General features: G+C 35.0%; 1 protein-coding gene across 1 annotated transcript; it reads right to left on the bottom strand.

The window, feature by feature from the left end:
• Positions 1–205: 205 nt before the first annotated feature.
• On the bottom strand, positions 206–23,008 carry LOC123547771 (ammonium transporter Rh type A-like). Its single transcript, XM_053524735.1, has 10 exons — positions 22,533–23,008; positions 12,464–12,656; positions 11,944–12,094; positions 10,619–10,763; positions 9,862–10,025; positions 6,386–6,523; positions 3,798–3,931; positions 2,642–2,823; positions 2,147–2,291; positions 206–1,661 (listed from the first exon to the last, which is right to left on the bottom strand). Exons 1-10 carry the CDS (start codon positions 22,678–22,680, stop codon positions 1,640–1,642), a joined length of 1,422 nt encoding a protein of 473 aa, XP_053380710.1. The 5' UTR covers positions 22,681–23,008; the 3' UTR covers positions 206–1,639.
• Positions 23,009–23,209: the final 201 nt, after the last annotated feature.

The raw sequence follows: 23,209 nt of genomic DNA, 5'->3' as shown, positions 1-23,209 counted from the left end.
ACCTGAACGTGAACAGTAAACGAGTCCGAAAACTTTTGAACGACCATCTGCAAATATTGTTGTATCTTCTATTGCAATTTAACTGCTTCTGCATGTTTATTATAGCAATAAGATTTGTTTTAAGTAAAGACATGCAAGCACCAGTGCGCCGGAAAACTAATCAGGCGAATAAAAGAAATAAAATACCATAATAATAAACAGTACACATGATATTACAAAGTTTTATTGAACACAAAATACAGCTCATTAAAATAAATGCATGAGCACATGTGACATCACACTTTCTTGTACAAAAACATATAAACGGATTATGGTAAATATTATCATAGGCGGTCAGATTGGCATTTCGCATTAAAAATGATATGAATTAACAGATATTGAGATACATGAATGTACATAGATGGTATAGAAATATTTTACAGTGCACTGTCCACTGAACCGACAGCTGAATCCGCAAAAGAACATATTCTGTCAAAAGCTTATCATGTTGACTGCACGCAAGATCGATTTTAAACGGACAGGTTAAACATGTTACTATTGTACATGTATGCCATAGATACAATACTGTATAGTTCTGGAACAGGCAGATATATGGTAAGTTCCGTCGATTAATTGAAGTATTTTAGATATATTTCAAACACATTATCTTAACCTTCAGCCTGCTGGCGGCAAGTGACCTGTGCAGACCAAGACAGGCTGAACATGGTCTGAACTGTTCACTATTCATGCAGTCAGTAATTTTTCAGTGAACACCCTTTGAATAATAAGTGGTACTGCCCAAACTGAATGATGGACCAGTCCATTTTAGAAATCTAGCAGGGTAAAGGTTAAACTCTTGAACACTTGGTCATCATAAACAGAAATATAGTAACTAAACAATGAAATTATCAGAATGCATTTTGTTTACTGTTTTATGGTTTTCTAATCTAAATCATGCTTCTTATGTTATGTTTTATTGTTTATCATCCGTATGCTATGTAATACGTTTTGTTCTTCACAGATAATTATTCTACCGCTGTCACTATTTATAGGTCAGAAACCCTCTCCAAAAGGCAGTGATTGTATGATATTATCATATTAATAACATATTAAGTTAAATGACCCTTCATTAGAATTGATAATTTTCCTAATATATGCTAGTTGGATTTCCTCCAGTTACTAGATTCATAGACATTCTCATGAGATCAGCCTAGTACTTGTTCTTAATGATGTTTTATTCCGTATGATTCCAAAGATCTAAAAGAGATTCTAAATACATGTACATTATTCTGTAACTCCTATACTATTTTAGAATTCATCTGTCATTTAATTCAGCTGTGGTCAGTGGAGGATAGGTCATAATGTGTAAATGGTATTACAATGTATATGAATAAAACATAAAATTAACATATTTGGCATACAGACATTCCAGTATTTCATTGAACTCAAACGTTTTTAGAAAGAACAAAGTTAAACACAAATCACTCTTCACTCTGTTTTCACTAAGTCACTCGATATATTTTTTTATCCTAAATACTGGACACATAAACGATCTGTAACGCATGTTTCAATTTTCATTTCAAAAGTCAATTGATGTCCTATTTACTCGTTGCCATGGATACTAGGAATTACTAATGTCTGTTGCCAAGGTGACGTTCGGTTACGAGTCGTTCAGCATTCGCCTGTAAAATGTAAAAGTTCACAATATCAGAAGAACTGAAGAAAGAACTGAAAGTTTTTGAGGTATATTTCAGAGTGTTATTTACATTGGTTTGTGTTTTTGAAATCACTTATTTGTAACGACAGACGAGTGTTTAGTACACACATTTAAAGAAAGACGTACTTTTTTGTACGCGTACCTGTATCAAGTGCATGTATTTTGTGACAGCCTTTTTTACAGATCAATTATTTGTTCGGAGCCTATATTGATAAAAAAGCCCTATGCATTTTAAGAACGTCTCTATTTCTTACTGAAAGAGTTTAAATGTTTAAATAGAAACAAAATTTTACGAACACATAATTTCAGGAATTTTTTACTTTGAGCATTATTTCGGAAAATTCACTTTTTGTGAGCATGTACAGTGTTCGGAGACCTTTCAGTTTTGAAAGAACTTTCACTATTGACATTAACATTGTGTTGGCACCGATTTTTTCTAGGAACACTTACATTTTTGTATCGTTACCATCTTCGATGGTATCGTCACCTGTCTCATTGTAAGGAAATCCCTGGGCTTCAACAATGAAGAATTCCCTATCATCAAACATCCTGTTTCCCTCAACATTGTCAAAACATGGCAGCCGTAGCAACAATCCTGTAACAGTGAAAATAAAATCATCCGAGTCTTTTTTGATATATAAAGATAGTGGTTGAAAAAATTATCTAATATTGAAATAACAAATAAAAACAATAAAAAGTGATATACATTTACATATGAAGATGTGAACAAAGCAACTGAAGATGCCTAGTTCAGATCCAGATGGTAATCTTAAACTGAGACCTTTGCTGTGGTTTGTTTATTTCAATTATCATTTGAATTACACTTCTGATACTTTAAGCCGTTGTAAGGCAATAAAACAAAGTCAACCAAATCTGAGCACGAAATAGCAAACTTAAAGCATTAAGTCGAATGTCTTATCTATATTTATGAATACCCTAAATTACCTGTCACAGCACCACCAACAATTGCAACCACGAGCGTCACAACAAGTGCGAGCATCTGGAAGCCACCTTGTGTAACACTTGTACGACCAGCACCAGGGTCCATAATGGAGAAGTTGGCTTGTACCATGGTAAAGTCTGTTGTGTTTTCCATCGGTACCATCAGTGGAAATATCTCGTACATGCTAAGTGTAGATAAATATGTTAACATTATTATTAGCTATAATAACCAAAGTAACGAAATTTATTTAAACTGAAATATGATAATCGGAAGACCCTGCCAAATCAAAATAATTTTCAATGTATAATCATTTTCCAAGTCCATATTACTACTAAAGGCATCATTATAATATCAAACGAAAAGAAAAGACAGGAATCTGAAAGGCGTTGGTTTTGTTTGAAAAGCAGCGTCCATTATTACTCTCCCCGAGTTTGATACTGGAATACGAACATCGTGCTCTTTACACGTTGTCATAAGTAGGTAAACCTTTTAGATAAAATTAATATGAGCCGCGCTATGAGAAAACATAGTGGCTTTGCGACCAGCATGGATCCAGACCAGCCTGCGCATCCGCGCAGTCTGGTCAGAATCCATGCTGTTCGCTTTCAAAGCCTATTGGAATTAGAGAAATTCTTAGCGAACAGCATGGATCCTGACCAGACTGCGCGGATGCGCAGGCTGGTCTGGATCCATGCTGGTCGCAAAGCCACTATGTTGGTTTTCTCATGGCGCGGCTCAATTATGATAGTACTGAAGTTATAAAACAGACAAAAATGTTCAAGACCATTTAACACATCCTGACCTTGTTCTTGAACATAAGAGGTCATTATATTATTTGCCAATCTTGAATATAATCAGATTTAAGGCATAGCCCAGAGCTGATGTGCTATATCTATTTCCATTCAGACTCCCTGGACGATGAAGACTAAAGATCCGTATTCACGCACTGTCAGACTGTGCTAGTTGTGACCTGGACAAGATATCCAGACATGGACAGACAGATGGGTTTGCAAAGACCTTTAACTTTTTATGAGACTAGCTTTGGAGATAAGACGCAAACTTCCTCCATTCTGATCACGGTTTTAATCGATCGAAAAACTGTATTATAAGACACTCTAAACTCGATGTTTAACCTTAGAACCTGTAGTGAGAACTTACCTTTCACCCCAGCTGTCTGTGTTGGCCATTGCAGCGAATATCGCACCCACTATTCCAGCAAGAATTCCAGGCATCCCGTGTAAGTTGTTTACACCGCACGTGTCATGAATCTTCAACTTACTGTCTAGGAAGGGCTATTAAACAAAAGAAAAAATATACCTAAATTTAAAAGTTACGGGATCAAACGGTTTGCGGGTTCGCTTCAGCAATACATTGTTCACAAAACAGCTAAATCATATACTGTTATACTGTTCACCAAATGACAAATATTTACAATAATAGAAAGGTTTCCAGATATTCTGAGTGGAATATTGTAAGCAGAATCTTCTAGCGATATACTGTTAACCAAATACTTAAAGTGACATACAGTTAACAATAAATTGTTCGTCTAAAACTTACAATACTATAAATTATTTGTCAAAAACTTACAATAGTACATTGCTGACCAAATACTTACAGTAATATACTGTAATATACTGTCATCGATAGATAGATAGATAGATAGATAGATTTTATTTGGTAAAAGTGTACACAAATCAAGAATAAAACATGGCAATAAAGCAGATGCATGATATATAACAATAATACGGTGGCAAGCAGACTAATTACAATCATGCATATATTTTAAACCATGAAAAACACACCAATACCAGGGATAACACAAAAAGAGAAACAAAGTTCTCCTTATTTCCATTGTGATCCCAGTTATTGGCGGCATGGCACAGAAAGTCATGTATTTGTTTTAATTATAAAATTGCACATTAAATCTTGAAATCAAGTGTATCACAGATAATTTAGTTTTATGTATTATCACAGTATTTGATGTCACAAATTACTATCACAGTATTAAGTATTAGACACCTAGAGGTCAGTATGAAAAAAAAAAAGAAATATATCATGCACAACATAAAAGTGACTAGATAAAAAGGAAATAAGAAAGTATGAAAACTAACTGGCCATTAATTGTATTTTGATGGCATGTTTGAACTTTGAAGCACAAGTAATATATCTAAGATCCTGGGGAATGTGATTCCACAAAACAATACCATTGAAGGCAAATGTCTTTTTGCCAAAGCTTCCAACCTTGGACAATGAGAAACGCCCAGTATCAGTGTACAAATAACCAACACTGGAATCCTGACTAGGGAAAGCAGTTACTCTAGACTTTGTGCATCGATCATGTATGTATGTATTCATCATTCAGGTACTCCGGTGCTTTACCCATCTTAATTTTATGTACATGACAGAGAGTTAACTGTTCAACCCTTTTAACCACTGGTAACCAGTTCAAGGACCTAAACTGCTCAGGACCGACATGAGACATACTATCAAGACCAAGGACAAACCGAATAATCTTGTTTTTAGTAATTTGAAGCCTGTTCTTCCAGTATTTAGTCAAACTGAAATACCAGAAGAACAAACATACTCAATGTGGCACTGAATTAGAGCCATGACCAATATTTTCGTGGTGTGAAGAGTCAGAAATGTACTCTTATGATACAAACATTTCAGACCGGCATTTGCTTTAGAAATCACAGATCGTGCAAATAGATTCTGGTCCAAGACTGCACCAAGGTACTTCACTGTACTGGTAGCTTTAATACTTGTTCCAATACATGTTACATTCAAACTTGATTGAAACCTTAACTTGGGTTTTGATCCAAATAGAATGGACTTTGTTCTTCCAAGATGTAGCGAAAGCTTGTTATCAACAAGCCATTCTCTTACAATTTCAAGTTCAAAATGTTAGATTGAAATACTCTTAGTTTTATACTTACAACCATGTTCTGTTCATACTTACAGTGAAATGCTGTCAACAAAATACTTGCAGTGATATACTGTTAACCAAATACTTACACTGATATACTATAAACCAAATACTTACAACGCAGTGATATACTGTTCATCAAATTCTTACAGCGTTATACTCTTAACCAAACACTTATAATGATACACTGTTCATCAAAAACTTACAGCGATATACTGTTGACATATACTTACAGTGGTGAACTGTAAACCAAATATTACAGTGATATAGTGTTAACCAAATACCTGCAGCGATATACTGGTGTCCAAATACTTACAGTGTTATACTGGTGTCCAAATACTTACAGCGATATTCCGTGGACCGCATACTTACAGTGATAAATTGTCGACCAAGTACTTACAGTAGTATACTGTCCATCAAATACTTACAATGATAAACTGTTAACTATAAACTTACAGTGATATACTGTAAGCCAAATACTTACAGTGATATACTGTAAGCCAAATACTTACAGTGATATACTGTAAGCCAAATACTTACAGTGATATACTGGTGTCCAAATACTTACAGTGATATACTGTAAACCAAATACTTACAGTGATATACTGTAAACCAAATACTTACAGTGATATACTGGTGTCCAAATACTTACAGTGATATACTGGTGTCCAAATACTTACAGTGATATACTGTAAACCAAATACTTACAGTGATATACTGTAAACCAAATACTTACAGTGATATACTGGTGTCTAAATACTTACAGTGATATACTGGTGTCCAAATACTTACAGTGATATACTGTAAACCAAATACTTACAGTGATATACTGGTATCCAATGACAGAGAGGACTCCAGCAATACAGCCAATGAGCATAGCTGCCCAAGGTTGTAGTGGCATATTTGCGCTTGTTCCAAGTGCCACGCCCCCGGCTAATGTAGCGTTTTGCACGTGAACCTTAAAAATATAATTGAGATACTGAATACGAGCTGTGTATATGCACTGGTTGAAATAAATCTTAGATAGAAACAAATACTAATATCATATTCTTAAACACGCTGTTTTCTCAAATATCTGATGCCACAGTTTTGTTCAACGCAATTTAAATTCCTTTCATGTTTATCTGACTGAATTAAATATTCTATTACATTGCTTCATGGAATTTATATTCAATATAATTACGTCAGTAAGATAACTGTAAACAATTTCAGAGATATTATTCTGGTATTCGAGAGGTCTTGACACTTGAATATCTTTCTTGAAAATTATATATTGTAAATCGAAGTTTTAGATAAAACAGGGTGTTCGCAAGAGTGCGCATATGTCAATTTCATGCGTTTTAACCTCTATTTAGATTTATTCTTATTTAAATAAAACATAAGTATTCTTAAACGGAACATATCTTTTTAATATTTTAATTTTATTGCAAAATTTAGAATTAAGAAAGAACAAGAGGGTCATGATGACCCTGAATCGCTCATCTGAGTATATTGAACCACGTTTCAAATGGCAAACTGATGCTAAAATATTAGAAAGTAGATCAGTAGGTCACATTTATGGTCACTGAAAGACAGTTTAACGATTGCTGTGCAAAACTGTACATGTCATCCAAATTTCAAGGCTGGATCTTAAACTAGAGTGGTCATAAGCAAAAGTTTACGCATGGACACACGGACGACGTAGACCTACTGACCTAGTTTTTGATCGCAGTTGACCTAGTTTCGAACTTGACCTAGATATCATCAAGATAAATATTCAGACCAACTTTCATACAGATCCCATGAAAAATATCGCCTCTAGAGAGGTCACAAGGTTTTTCTATTATTTGACCTACTGACCTAATTTTTGAACACACGTAGCCCAGTTTCGAACTTGAACTAGATAAAATCAAAATGAACATTCTGACCAATTTTCATTAAGATCCATTGAAAAGTATGGACTCTAGAGAGGTCACAAGGTTTTTCTATTTTAAGACTTACTGACCTAGTTTTTAGCCATACGAAACCCAGTTTCGAACATGACCTAGATATCATCAAGGTAAACATTACGACCAATTTTCAAAAAGATCTACTGAAAAATATGGCCTTTAGGGAGGTGACAAGGTTTTTCTATTTTTTAAACCAACTGACCTAGTTTTTTACCGCAGTTGACCCAGTTTCGTAATTAACCTAGATATCATCAAGATGAATATTCAGACCAACTTTCATACAGATCCCATGATAAATATCGCCTATAGAGAGGTCGCAAGGTTTTTCTATTATTTGACCTACTGACCTAGTTTTTCATGGCACATGACCCAGTTTCAAATCTATATTAGATATCATCAAAGTAAACATTCTGACCAATTTTCATAAAGATCTATTGAAAAGTATGGCCTCTAGAGAGGTCAAAAGGTTTCTCTATTTTTAGACCTACTGACCTAGTTTTGGATCGCATGTGACTCAGTTTCAAACTTGACCTAGATATCACCAAGATGAACATTCTGACTAATTTTCAAAAAGATCCCATAAAAAATGTGACCTCTAGAATGGTCACAAGCAAAAGTTTACGGACGCACGCACGGACGACGGACGACGGACGCTGCGCGATCACAAAAGCTCACCTTGTCACTTTGTGACAGTTTAGCTAAAAACGTCATCAAGGTCAACATTCTGACCAATTTTCATGAAGATCCATTGAAAAGTATGGCCTCTAGAGAGGTCACAAGGTTTTTCCATTTTTAGACCTACTGACCTAGTTTTTGAAGTCACCTGTCCCAGTTTCGAACTTGACCTAGATATTATTAAGGTGAACATTCTGACCAATTTTCTTGAAGATCCATTGAAAGATATGGCCTCTAGAGAGGTCAAAAGGATTTTCTATTTTTAGAACTACTGACCTAGTTTTTGACCGCAGTTGACCCAGTTTCGAAAGTGACCTAGATATCATTAAGTTGAACATACTGACCAATTTTCATGAAGATCCATTGAAAGATATGGCCTCTAGGGAGGTCACAAGGTTTTTCTTTTTTTAGACCTACTGACCTAGCTTTGGACCGCAGTTGACCCAGTTTCGAATTTTTTTTAGATACCATCAAGATGAATATTCAGACCAACTTTCATACAGATCCCATGAAAAATATCACCTCTAGAGAGGTCACAAGGTTCTTCTATTATTTGACCTACCTACCTAGTTTTTCAAGGCACATGACCCAGTTTCAAACTTGAACTAGATATCATCAAAATGAACATTCTGACCAATTTTCATGAAGATCAATTAAAAAATATGGCCTCTAAGGAGGTCATAAGGTTCTTCTATTATTTGTCCTACTGACCTAGTTTTTCATGGCACATAACCCAGTTTCAAACTTGAACTAGATATCATCAAAATGAACATTCTGACCAATTTTCATGAAGATCAATTAAAAAATATGGCCTCTAAGGAGGTCACAAGGTTTTTCTATTTTTAGACCTACTGACCTAGTTTTTGACCTCAACTAATCCAGTCTCAAACTTGACCTAGATATTATCAAGATAAACATTCAGGCCAACTTTCATACAGATCCCATGATAAATATCGCCTCTACAGAGGTCACAAGGTTTTTCTATTATTTGTCCTAATGACCTAGTTTTTGACCGCACGTGACCCAGTTTCAAATTTGACTTAGATTTCATTAGGATGAACATTCTGACCAATTTTCATGAAGATCCATTGAAAAATATGGCCTCTAGAGAGGTCAAAAGGTTTTTCTATTTTTAGACCTACTGACCTAGTTTTTGACCGCAGTTGACCCAGTTTCAAACTTGATCTAGATATCATCAAGATAAACATTTAGACCAACTTTCATACAGTTCCCGTGAAAAATATAGCCTCTAGAGAGGTCAAAAGGTTTTTCTATTTTTAGACCTACTGACCTAGTTTTTAATTGCACGTAACCCAGTTTCGAAAATGATCTAGATATCATCAAGATAAACATTCTGATTAATTTTCATGAAGATCCTTTGAAAAAACTGGCCTCTAGAGAGGTCACAAGATTTTTCTATTTTTAGACCTACTGACCTAGTTTTGGACCGCACGTGACCCAGTTTCGAACCTGTCGTAGATATAATCAAGATAAACATTCTGACCAACTTTCATAAAGATCCCGTGAAAAAATGTGACCTCTAGAGTGGTCACAAGCAAAAGTTTACGGACGCACGGACGCCGCGCGATCACAAAAGCTCACCTTGTCACTTTGTGACAGGTGAGCTAATAAAAAAGATGCACCTTGTCAATTAACAAATGATTTATCAATGAAATGACAATGAAATCTATACCATATTGAACTTCCCTTTGCTGTCGACAAGCTGGGAGATAGCGAATGTGATGACAGTACAGGCAGCGAGGGAGAGGTACGTGTTGATAATGGCTCTGTGCTGCTCGTCCCCGGACGCCGCACCTCCGTTAAAACTCGGCCAGAATATCCAAAGGAATACAGTACCTGTGGGAACAAATCGCGTCTTGTTATTTAAATTGCTATATGTACTTGTGCAATATCAATATTTTCCCCTGTGAAAGGCATAGAAATGCTTTTAAAAGTTCGCCGAAGAGGTAGGGAACAACTTAACTAAGCTTCTATGATGATTATCTTTTATAAAAACGGACCCCACGGTCCCCACCTAATGTAACTATCTCCTTCACACGAAGCACCTTTAGTATAAGATTTCATTATATTATAAAATAAGATTTCGTTTACACTAAATGAGATGTGTGCTTGCACACCGGACTGGCGTTTCTGATGATTTGACCCATACCAACGAAAAATTCATCTTGCACCTCGGAAACATCAGTCCGATGTGCAAGAATATGTTTAACGAGGCTCAAGATTTAATTGTCACTAAAGGTGCTCCGTGCCTTCGACTACTAACGCTACAGAAAAAATGAGTTGCAGCTTTTATTGCGGAAGTAAGCTTGTTAAGAACGAGATTGGTCGCTTTTATTCTCAGTTAAAGGCACTTACCATTTAATAAGCTAAAGACTTTCTGTGTCTGACATTTAGATGTGTGTCTTTAAATATCTCAGAAATTTACCTACCAACCATAGAGAAAATGTCCGAGTGATACACACTTCCTTCTGATTTGGCTTCACTAGCATGGTCATTGTGCAGGACCCTGGCTACTGCAAGGCCGAAATAGGCACCAAATGCATGGATGTACATAGACTCTCCTACGTCCACGGCCTAGTAAAATATACAGTCTGTCAGACATTTCTATATCGATATTATATAAGGCATTTCTGAACAAATTTATTTACATGTTTTGATACAGGAATTGCTGTCTTGATATGCTGAAATAGCGTTTTATGCTATACGTATACTAGTATTATGAAATATCAAAGACATGTATAAGCTGTGCACATATGAGTACAGGTACTTTATACAATGGTACAAGAGCAAAAAGTGCTATATCAACATCAAAAGACTGCCATGGCGTTCAATAAATCCCCTTTTTATTGATGCGCAGTCAAACCATTTGTTTTTGGAGACAAAGGCAAAAAAAAAAACTCGTTGGAAATTCTTATAATTTCCATGTCTTTCTCCCTAACATGTTCATTTTACAATTAGAAAGTTTTCGGGACAGTCCAAGATTAAAGATTTAATAAATAAGGGTCTTTATTAGCATACAGGGTTTAATTTCAGAGGTTTAAACACCCAGTCACATTCTTAACCGGAAGGGATGCTAATTATTCACAGCTGCTGTTGTCAAGTTGAGCACAAATTTAACTGTATTTGTAGACAGATAATATGTTTTTTATTTGCATATTATTTTCCATTAATCTGCAGTCGCCTGGTTTGTATTTTTTTATCCCACTGTGAAGTTTTAAATATCGTTTACAGGTTTTTATATCAGGTTATCCTTAATGTATAAAGTGATACACTTAATTTTTGTATACCATAACATTAGAATTTTATTTTGTTCTCATCGATAACATTAAAAACCCATCCTGTACCCTATTTCTGTTTTATTAACGATATCCGCGATAACATTAAGCTTTAAGTTATGCATCACCAGTTTAAAAAACTGAAACCACTAAAGTGCGTTTTTCTCCGTTTGTCAACGCGGTCAATCTTAAAAGTTTTTGAGTTTGTCATTTTTATTGACAAATTTCATATCACATCTATTTAGAAATTTCTTGTGAGAGTTTCAAAACAAAATCAGCCGGTAGCTTGACAGATATAACATAAATACCATACCTTACTAACCTGGACCTGGAGTCTTGTCATTTGACACAACAGATCGTATACATACAGCTTTTATGTCCAAGAGTCATTAATCGTGACATGTGAATCATTAATAAATCATCGGATGGGGGCAACTGCATCACAAAAAGTATGATTTATATTTTGTTAAGATACTCACCCCTAGTTTGTCTAGACCAATCCATTCGTTGACCTGAGATAGAACCACCTCAATCAGTGCCATCACTAACAGCTGTAACGGACTCGTCTTTCCGAGAACGGCACCGAACGAGATTAAAACTGTCGCAGCCGCAAAGTCCGCAGATAACATTCTGAAAGTAAATGTTAAAATATACTAAAATACCCCAGGAAGCAGACATGGACACCATTGAAAAGGTACGGAACCTACATTTAGTTAAATGTTGTATTGCTGCATTCTAAGACTGTTATACTAACCCTTGAACTTGACCAATGCCAGTTACGCGAAACGGTGTGGAGTTTTTTTGGAATGATGATGTCATGTAAGATGGCGGGCGGTTCGATTGGCGAAAGGTATGTGTTAATATCAGTTATTTTGCACTGCACAAATTGCTATGTGTACGAATGACAGACTTTTTAATCTCAGGAAACCTACAGTGCTGACATGCTATTAAAATGAATGCACAACATAACAATATCATATCATTAGAAGGTTGACTCACTCCCCAAGATGCACAGGGAACTTTGCATGACCGTGAGCTACATGGTGGATGATTCCACGGACGATGTAAGCCCACTGTAGGACGAAGGCCGCCACCAACAGGTTCACCGATACTGCAGAGAATCCGTATCGTTTGAGGAACGTCATGAGAAAGCCAAAACCGATAAAGATCATCACGTGTACATCCTGGAAATCTGAAATATACACGACATAGTTCATTTTAATAAGTTTTTGCATTTTAACTTAATTGCAGACTTAAAACATTGCACTGAGTTAAAAAATAATAATTCCAAATCATTTTCGATTATTTTGAATCAATATCCCTTTCGTTTTTACCCAAAAAGTGGCGAATAGGGTAACAGTGCAAAAGGACAGTAGTACAACAAGCGGGGGTAGATTAGGGGTGGGTGAAATTCAGTGATTATTTGGAGGTTGTAGATCTATATCAAGTTTATAACATTTGAAGCATCAGATATGTGCAAAAGGGTAAATAAATTGATAAATATTAAAGACAGAGTCGTGAATCTTGCACAAAGCATTTCGTCGCATTGCCATAGATATAGTTCGTTTAAATATATTGAATAAAACCAAAGTCGCAAAACTGCTGAGAAACTGAAAGAAAAGAAGAGGTACATCTGATTCAGTTTTATCTAAGACTGAGTTATGTTTCAATGTATTCGCACATGTTAGTCGAAATTCTTTTTAGTAGTTGCACTTTAATTGGATTGAGAAAAATATAAAAATAAAAACAAATATGAAAAGAGTCAATAATCACTAAAAGAGAGTTACAGTTTTTACTAGCATAGTACATAAATATCATAGGATGCATGTGTAACTATAGGCTATTTGTCGTATGATTAACTGATAAAAACATTGTATTTTGATGTGGTAGAAATCCAAAGATCTTATTCCAATTACTTGTTATACTACATGTATGCCCAGGAAACATGCTTATAATTATCTTAGTTTCAAAGTCCTGCATTTCCAATCGTTTGTATCAGACCCCTTGAAAAATGTCACCGGAGATATCCGAACAGTAAATTACAGCACTGAGTAAAACTGCTAAACCGTGTTTTATATGTTTTGTCCTGGCAATATGCGCAAGTTATCTACATTGGTACCTATCGTGGTACGGATAGACTGACGGTCGAACGTCTAGACGGACAAGTCGGTGACAATTTACACACATCCGAAATAGTTTTAATAAGAGTGTGAGATTTTACACTTTCTGAGTCTTGTGATATTTTACACTTTTTAGTACCGTTATGTTCTATAATGTTAATTTAGTTACACCAAAGCCTAATTGGGTGGTCCTCTCCAATGATATATAGATTACACCCTGTGATTATAAATGGGAACTTATCTTTGTACCACGTATACAAAATCAAAAACATAATCTGTAATTACTTTGCACCGGTAAATAACTGCGCCTCAAATGTAATGTAGGCAATAAAAAATACAAACCACACTTGCATTACAGTTTGTAATGCTGTACAGCATAAAATGCGTTGTGTCTGCTATTTTTGCACTAATGGTGTACATGAATTTTGTTTTACAGGGTTTAGAGAATATATGAGCCGTGCCATGAGAAAACCAACATAGTGGGTATGCGACCAGCAAGGATCCAGACCAGCCTGCGCATCCGCGCAGTCTGGTCAGGATCCATGCTGTTCGCTAACGGTTTCTCTAATTGTAATAGGCTTTGAAAGCGAACAGCATGGATCCTGACCATACTGCGCGGATGCGCAGGCTGGTCTGGATCCTTGCTGGTCGCATACCCACTATGTTGGTTTTCTCATGGCTCGGCTCATATATTAAACGGTTTCATGGAAATACAAGCATACACGAGTGTCACATCTGCACGTGCTCATTTATTTATCAGAAATACTGGTTCAATCATATTGTATTGCAATTATCACACAGACTTGATGGTAAATGTACATCAAGACAATAATATACAGATACATATGTATATATATATATATATATATATATATATATATATATACAACAGCAAACTAACATTACATCAAGACATATAATACTACAGTACATTTTGATATGATTTGGAAACTTTGCAAAGGTGTGGTAATACAAAAGGGTTGGACCACAAGTTTTACCAACATTAGAAATCGGTCCGTCCCTGGAAATACTAGACGACTGGTCGAATAAATATAAAAAAGGGAGCACAATTCACTAATTTTTATATTTTACAATGAATGTCTTGATATGTTTCGTTTTTATTGGTATGTTTACATATTCCCATTTTTGAAAAAGGTCATTTATAAGCAGACAGCGTATAATGCTATACTCTATAATTTAGCATATTTTTATATTCTACATTTGTTACAAAATAAATAAGAAAAAGACGGGAAAATCAACTTTTATGTAAATTTTTGTAATTCATTCCGAAACAGGTTCATAGTAACTGAAATTAGATATGTAGCTGGTTAAATTTATTACCGCTTTTGCATTTGTGTCTTGCTTGCTGTCCTCTTATTTAAAATTTAACGCCCGCATTTTTTTTTTACAATCCCTGCATAATGACAAATTTGTCTTCAACAAGGTTATAAAATGGAGTAGAGGAGCTGCAACAGGACTGCTCAACAGGCACCCGGTATACACATGTATCAGGGAAATTGCCATATGGTTTAGAACAGTCTCTTTTCAAATTTAGATCTGATGGGACAAAATAAATAATATAGCCTCAAGGTAGTTTATAAAGTTGCTTTCTTTACCTGCATTTCAATGTCTTTTGTATATTTGGAAGAAATAATGACGTAGGTCGCGTGTGTGGCACGATGAAATCATGTAACATAATATGTATGGTCTGACTGAAATAAAAGAAGGCAATGGACTGTAGAACACCTTGATTTAGAGGATTACATGAATCGCTCATCCAAAACAGGGCAATATAAAAGGCTTTTCCCCCTACATATTACAGTTAATACATGACAAATCAAGATAGCATCTCAGCTAGAGATATAAGAAGTGCGATAATGTTGCGAAGAACAAATAACAATTCATTGACCTCTTGACCTTTTGTTAATATTTTAAAAAAGTTTTTAGACCATTGAAACTTAAGAGAATTAAGTTTCAAATTATGAACATCTTGTCAATCTAAATATTTGCGATCATGTAGTATCAACAAGACAAAAAGCAATACAGGTAAAAAATTGTTTACCTTTGTAACCTTACCTAGTTTGGAATACAAATATTAAAGACGTTTAAAAAACTAAAAAAGAGGGTTGAAGAAGTGTCGCGTTTTTTCCCCGTTAACCTGCCGATATTATTGCAGGTTATATTGAAATAACGCTGTATTCTTTTTGTTAACAGGTGGTTTTTTTTTTTTTTTTTTTTTTTTTTTTTTTTTTTTTTTTCATTTTAACCACTGTGTAAATTAACAAATATACATTGATTAAAATGCATAAAAAGTAAATTCAAGATTTTTATGCCGTTTAAATTTCATTTAGTCTTTTTATAGTCAATGTAAAGGATGTGTAGATGTTGTGATTCTATGGTACCAAAAACTTAGTCATTGTTTTTTGAAAAAAAGAAAGAAAAATATAGGTATTTATAAGGAACTTTTAATGTCAATTTATTGTTTAATTAGGATCAGATGTCTTATATCGTAAACAGAACTTTTTACCAGTTTAAACATCAGTTTTTTGATTGTGCTATGCATTTGCTTGCATTTTCATAACTCTTTTTATATATGGGCTCCACAGCTTTTCTTTATACCGTTTCAGCAGTTTTAGTATGAAATAATTATTTCCATAATCGAACTGTTTGTATAAATGTGAAAATCTGACGCCAGTCTCACCAGTCTGTTATATTTGTGTTAAGAAAGGCACTTGTACTTTTATCTGTTTAAGGCTGATTTCTGATAGGAGACGTGTACTTCATGCCAGGTATGATCCATTGTCGTACACAGTAACCGTAATGGACATTACAGGTAACAAGTTTTATAGCTGTAAAATTTGCTTTCATAATAGATAATGTTATGTGCCCACCACTTCGAAATTATGGAAATGCACAAAATTTTATGCACCAAATATACCTACCCACATGCGTTATTCCTGTAGCTGTAGAAATCGTAATAGAATTCATACACGCGACTTGTCATTACACGGTTTTCGCTGACCCGGAATTTTGGATCAGTTGTAAGAGCCGAGTTGTAACTGTGCTTCATAGGTTAAGGATATAAGCAAGTAAATATTAGTTTTCCCGCCTGTACTGCTTAATGTGCTGTGTTTTCTTAATGTGCTGTGTTTTAAGTACACGTGTATTAATGTTATTTTTTTAATGGTATCTATACTTTAACATCAAGTAAGCCTGCCTTTTATGAGGGTATTTAAGGTGATATAACATATCTTTTACGACACACTGAATAATAGTTTTGCATGTTCGTACCAAATTAAAAAGCAATAGCAGACATACGGTACATCTGTATATCAACTACAATATAACATTAAATAGATTTTGTTATTTTCTCCTAATAAAGATGACATTTTGGGATTCTCTTCTTTCAATCGCTTCAGATATCAAAAGCAATGCGAATGTCGTTAAAATGAGAACAGATAAAAAAATCTTGACTGATGGTATGCATTGTTTAAGCTTAACAGTAACAAACAGTATACAAAAGCACAGTTCAGGAGAACTTAAAGGTTCATGATTTACTAGGTACAATGCCCCTTTCGCGTGACGGCGCACAGGGCAAACGACGAGTTATCGTAACTTACAAACAAGGCTTCTGATCTATATTACTTGTATCTATGGATAAAGTTGATATGTTTGTCAATAATGTTACATTTAGAATCACGCAGGTTACAGTTACAATATATTGTACAACTGTTACCTCAACATTGCAAGAAAGGTTGTTACATTTGTTACCGGCTCACTGTTGATACAGATAGCTATTGGCCAACAGATAGTATATTGTCACAAGTGTTTTTTTTCTTCTTTAAGGGTGAAGATCTAAGCAAAAAACGTTACTTTTTCCGGTGATGATTTCGTACTGTCAATGATACTGCGAAATTTGATCATTATTTTGTAACATGATCATGTTTTTGTTTTGTTCTGTCAGTTTTTACTTTAACAAAACCCATCTTATTTTGGCGCTTTTCAGTACGTTGTCTAGCTAAAATCTTTTATGTAAATAGGACAGATATATTTTTAAGACGAATATTTTGTTAGACGGAGCGCCTGTGTCATGAGCTCTTGACAGAAATATATACTTGTTTGCACAGCGAGGCCATACCGGTAATCTTTTTCTCTCGAAATCTTAAACCGTTACAAGGTACTTAGTATTCAATTATAAGTAAAATGATATGTTAAAGAGAAAACATAAAGAGAAAGCAGGAAGTTATGTCTCAAAATATACTTAATTATGAAAATATGTCCGCTTGTTGATTTTGGACGCTGCACGGGGAATTCACGATTGATTAGTATAAATAAGTTTGTTGTAACGCATTATATACTACAGACATACTACGGTAATGCCAAAAGTTACATCTCGAGGACTGAGCGCGAAACTATTGTATCTTGTTCTTTATTTATATACAGTTACAATAGTTTGGCGCTCAGCCCACGATCTATACATACTCTGTTCGTTCTACCATTGCAATATGTTATTCATAATTATGTTTTGTACAAAACTGACTTTAAAACATTATTCGGATTTAAAAACATCGCGTAGAAAATAAACATATTTGGGATTCAATATACGATATTAACAATCCATTGGGATTCAATATACGATATAAACAATCCATTTTAGTTATTAGCCACTGCACTACAAATTATACTTCTATGTTTATAATTTATTTTTTTCGGACATTATTTTACTAGTAGCCTGAAGCTGGATGTGTGCTGTTGTCCCTGTTTCTGACTTAAATAATCACTTAAGTTTCGTCAATTAATAATATACATACACTAAAACGAGGATATAATCATTCGACTTTCATGCAGCGAACACTTCAATGCGGTCTCAGATTGTAATTCGCCAGGCTTAACTCCGGACGATGCCATATAACATATGGATTTATAAGTTTAGCACTGTATTATGGCGTTTTTCTTTTTAGAATTTTGTAAATAAACAATCGTTAGCTTCTAGTCTGAAATAATTTGTCATTAGTGTGACGGTCCGGATCTACCATTGAAACAAATCTTTAGTTTTTGTTTTTAGTAAAAGTTGGCAGTATCTATATATTTATCTAAGCGTTGGCAATGCATTTTAAAGTGCAGATTAAGATTACCATTAAGTTCATAAAACTGATCGCATTTCACAGGGGAATAGAACGCTTAAAGCATCACATTATTCATCATATAAAGAAGAAGAGAATTAAACATAATGATGGTCTCATATTTTCCTTTAAAATGACATATTTTAATTTGTGAGAAATGGATCCTAAAACCAAATATGAAATGAGCCGCGCCATGAGAAAACCAACATAGTGCGTTTGCTACCAGCATGGATCCAGACCAGCCTGCGCATCCACGCTGTCTGGTCAGGATCCATACTCTTCGCTTTCAAAGCCTATTGCAACTAGAGAAACCGCTAGCGAACAGCATGGATCCCCGCGCAGTCTGGTCTGGATCCATGCTGGTCGCAAACGCACCATGATGTTTTTCTCATGGCGCGGCTCAAATTTGAAAAGTCAAGGTTTAAAAAATAAATAAAACAATACGGTCCTGAAATCGAACTCACGACGAAAAAGCACTTCAGATAAGAAACGAATTACTGTTAGTATATATATACTCTTAATTTTCAGTATTTTTTTTTATTTAGACCTTCATACTATGCGTAACACTCTACAATACGGCGTGCTTACAGTGTGGGTGAAGTTAAGTGCACGAGTTCTACAACGGAAATATTGCGCGACTTTAGGGGAGCGCAATATTCTTCCGCTCAAGAACGAGTGCATATTTCCTGATGCAAAGATAATAACCTTTTTAATACATACGTACTACACGTAAAAATGTAATGTAAATATTACGAATTTGTTCAATAACCTATAAGTTGACAGTACTAAACTAACTAAAGGAATTACATTAAATTACGTCACGCACCCGATGTCAGTGTATGGAAAAAATATTGACGTTTCCGGTACCATTGTTACTTAACGGGGAATAGAAACGAGTATGTAATAAATTGTTTTTATTACGTCAAATTGAAACAGAATTACCACAACTAAATAGTCTTAAAATGTCTGGCATGCTAATAAATCAGCTGACCATGCTTAAACCATTTTATCCCTACATAAACACTTTACAAAATCTGAATACAAATTTCACGACTGGTTTGATTAGTTATGTCAAGCCCCATACAGTAGATGTAAAACTTTTTTGTATGACAGACTGGCCAGGTAAAATATCCCCGGGCAAGTATTAAGGTGTTGGGATAACAAAAAGCCATAATGATGAGGAGATATATACCACAGTGTGACACATTATCAAGATCTAATGGTCCTCAGGTGTTCACTTGAACAGTTTCTTATGACCTTCTCATCAAACATTTTAGCCCTTACCCTGCTAAATTTCTATAATAAATTTGTCCATCTTTCAATTTGGACAGTACCATTAACTGTTTTTTAAAAGGGGTGCTCACCAAAACGATACTGACTGAATAGCGAACAGTGCAAATCTTGATCAGACTGCACGGATGTATATGCTGATCATGATCTACACTGGTGGCAAAAGTAGAATCCATCGTGTCCAGCATGATATAAGGGTTAAAAATGACATCTTTCCAACCAATGCCTCAATTTTGTACTTCAATGAAACTCACAGGGCACATTTATGATTTTTAGCTCACATGTCACATAGTGACTAGGTGAGCTTTTGTGATCACCCTTCGTCCGTCGTCCGTCGTGTGTCCGTCCGTCCGTCCGTCAACAATTTCTTGTCTGCACGATAGTGGTTTCATTTATGATTTTATTTTAACCAAACTGGCACACAACTTGCATTACCATAAGATCTCGGTTCCTTTCTTGAACTGGCCAGATCCCATTATTGGTTCTAGAGCTATGGCCCCTGAAACGGCCAAAATCAGCTATTTTGACCTTGTCTGCACAATAGCAGCTTCATTTATTATTTGATTTTAACCAAACTTGCACACAACTTGTATCACCACAAGATCTTGGTTCCTTTCTTGAACTGTCCAGATTCCATTATGGGTTCCAGAGTTATGGCCCATGAAAGGTCAACATGGATGGTACCTCCTATTTTTAGGTGTATTTTGACATATCTGTACCTTGTAAGAATGTTTTTTTTTTTCTTTTTGGTTAAATTTCTTTCCTTTGTTGTTCCTGGCCTTTGGACTTAGATATTTTTTTCTGAGGACCTTCTTGTCCTCAAGTACAATGATAACAGGTGAGCGATATAGGGCCATCATGGCCCTCTTGTTCTTATTGTCCTTGCACTCGGTAGTCCTTTTTTCTGTTTCCACTTTTTTGATGGTTTGATGCAGATTTTGAACTGATTAAGCCTAAATGTCAATCCTTAGATTTTGCATTACAGGAATGTTTACTGTACTAGAATACTTTACTGTACTAGAAAAGGTTTATCAGCTGCAACAGTAACACGTTTAAATATAAATAATCAGAACAATTTTATCAAGAAAGGAAATAAGACCATGACATAAGGTCTTAAAGAATGTTAGCTAGACCTTATCATTACGAGGCTATCAACAGATGCTTTATTGGGATTTCTGATATTTGAATAGATATTATCTCGAACTTATCTCGTTACATATAATGTATGTGTCGTACAGATAAGAATTCTTTAAGATTTTTAAAGTTAATGCATATACCTGCCATGTAATCTGAAACCTTTCTCCGACTTTCGATTCTTTTTACAATAGGAAAGAATAAGGCAAAATATAAAGTAATAATTTGATATGTATATAACCTTGGTTATTTTAGACGAGGAATATTGTTCATGTAAACAACGCTATAAATTATTCTCTGTGACGTTATTCTTTTTGTTTTTGTTTTGTAGTTGTTGGAAAAATATCAAAAATATAATTTCTCTGATTAGCAGATTATAGATTTTCGGTAACCTCCATCTTGACATGCAATCTAGTTTAAATGTGTTAAATATATGTGAATATTTCAACAGGTTGTGAGTTTTGTTGACAGCCTTCTAAAACATAGGGCATTGGTTTGTAGCCCACATGCCTTAGAGCACCATGTCAATGACTGGACTTTTATCAGCTAAATCACTCAAGATTAAGACCATGACATTTTGTTTCGTCTAGCCTATTAGTTGTTGCATATCTGCTTTTCGTACCCATCTGGCCTCCTCGAACACTCCACATTGTAAGTGAGATGCAGTTTACGTTTTGTGCTAGTTTGTATACACATAAGGTCAGAAAATACTGTATAAATACCAGCTTATACAGAAAGTAAAGGGCCACCACTTTATATAGATATAGACACTTTGAAGAACAGTTTGTATTTGCCATTTTACTAATGATCAACCATAATATCTAATGTATGTTATACAGTGTGGAAGCCTACCTTTTTGTATAATCACACCACACGTGCATCATTAATAAAGGCTTATGCTTATTTAGTATAATTATGTTTGCAAGAACATAAAAGGAAATACAATGTAGATGTACCGGATATGTAATCAAAACAAGAATTTCTACTGTTTAGATTCCACGTCAGTTTCGGCACCCGCACAACGTTTTCACGTTTTGACAAAGTCGCATAGTAGATCTTACGGACAATACGACTGTCCAATGTTTAATTAACCCTTAGACTGCTAAATTTCTCAAATGGACTGGTCCATCATTCAATTTGGTCAATACCATTTAGTATTCAAAGGGGTGTTCACTGAAAATTTATTGACTGAATAGCGAACAGTGTAGACCATGATCAGCCTGCACGGATGTGCAGGCTGATCTTGGTCTGCACTGGTCGCAAAGGCAAAATAGCTCGCCGCCAGCAGGCTAAAGGTTAATGTCTATCAAATACGCCAATGGCTGTAAAAAAGAAAATATCAATACACACCATTACTGCTAGAATAACGTATTGACATTTAATATTAGTGAAACTACTTACACGGATACATGGCTGCAACATCAACAGCGGGTACCGGGTCCTTTGCACGTGCAGATTCTCCATATTCTCCTAGAACTCCGAAAATGATAATAAACAAAACTTGCAGCACGATGGCCACTAAACTGAACTTTGTGCGCCTCAAATTCATCGTGCACCAGGTTTAAACACTTTCAGCTTCCTAATATTTCACTTTAATATAAAAATGGTAACACTTGTATATAGGCTGTTGGATTCAGCTGTTTGTAAATGTTTAAAGCATCTTAAGTCAAGTTCAGTTTAAGCAGTCCATATGGTCCGTATTTAAAATCTAACAATTTTGCACACAAAAAAACTGGCTAAAGAAAAGTAGTTTAAATCTCAGTAATCCGACAAAAAAACTTCTGTACTGTAGCGGTAAAACCCTTTGGAGATTGATGACCAGTTATAATAGTTATACAAATTTGTGCAACAATTGGACTACAAAATTATTTTGGCATTACAATAGTACAAGGTTTTTACTATTACAGCTGATTTCGTTCAAGTGTACCGCGTTTTGTCTGTAGTGTTTTTGAAATATCTGGTGCTTGGGGAATGTTGAAAATGAAGGTCAATGTATTTTTAAATGAATATGCTCTTAGTATTTTTGAAGAAATCTGATCATTTCATTAAGTCCAGGTAAGTAAGAGTCATATAATTTA

This window comes from Mercenaria mercenaria, chromosome 15 (assembly GCF_021730395.1).
Source record: "Mercenaria mercenaria strain notata chromosome 15, MADL_Memer_1, whole genome shotgun sequence".
Lineage (NCBI taxonomy): Eukaryota > Metazoa > Mollusca > Bivalvia > Venerida > Veneridae > Mercenaria > Mercenaria mercenaria.
Note: the sequence above shows the minus strand (reverse complement) of the source record. Positions and strands in the feature narration are given on the sequence as shown.

What these genes read in the sequence shown, in the direction of transcription:
- LOC123547771 (XM_053524735.1), bottom strand. Translation starts at nt 22,680, where the DNA reads ATGAATTTGAGGCGCACAAAGTTCAGTTTAGTGGCCATCGTGCTGCAA. An exon ending in TTGGATACCAGTATATCACT is followed by an intron (nt 3,932 to 6,385) that starts GTAAGTATTTGG and finishes TTTGTTTAATAG; the next exon opens with CCCTTCCTAGACAGTAAGTT. An exon ending in ACAGACAGCTGGGGTGAAAG is followed by an intron (nt 2,824 to 3,797) that starts GTAAGTTCTCAC and finishes ATCTACACTTAG; the next exon opens with CATGTACGAGATATTTCCAC.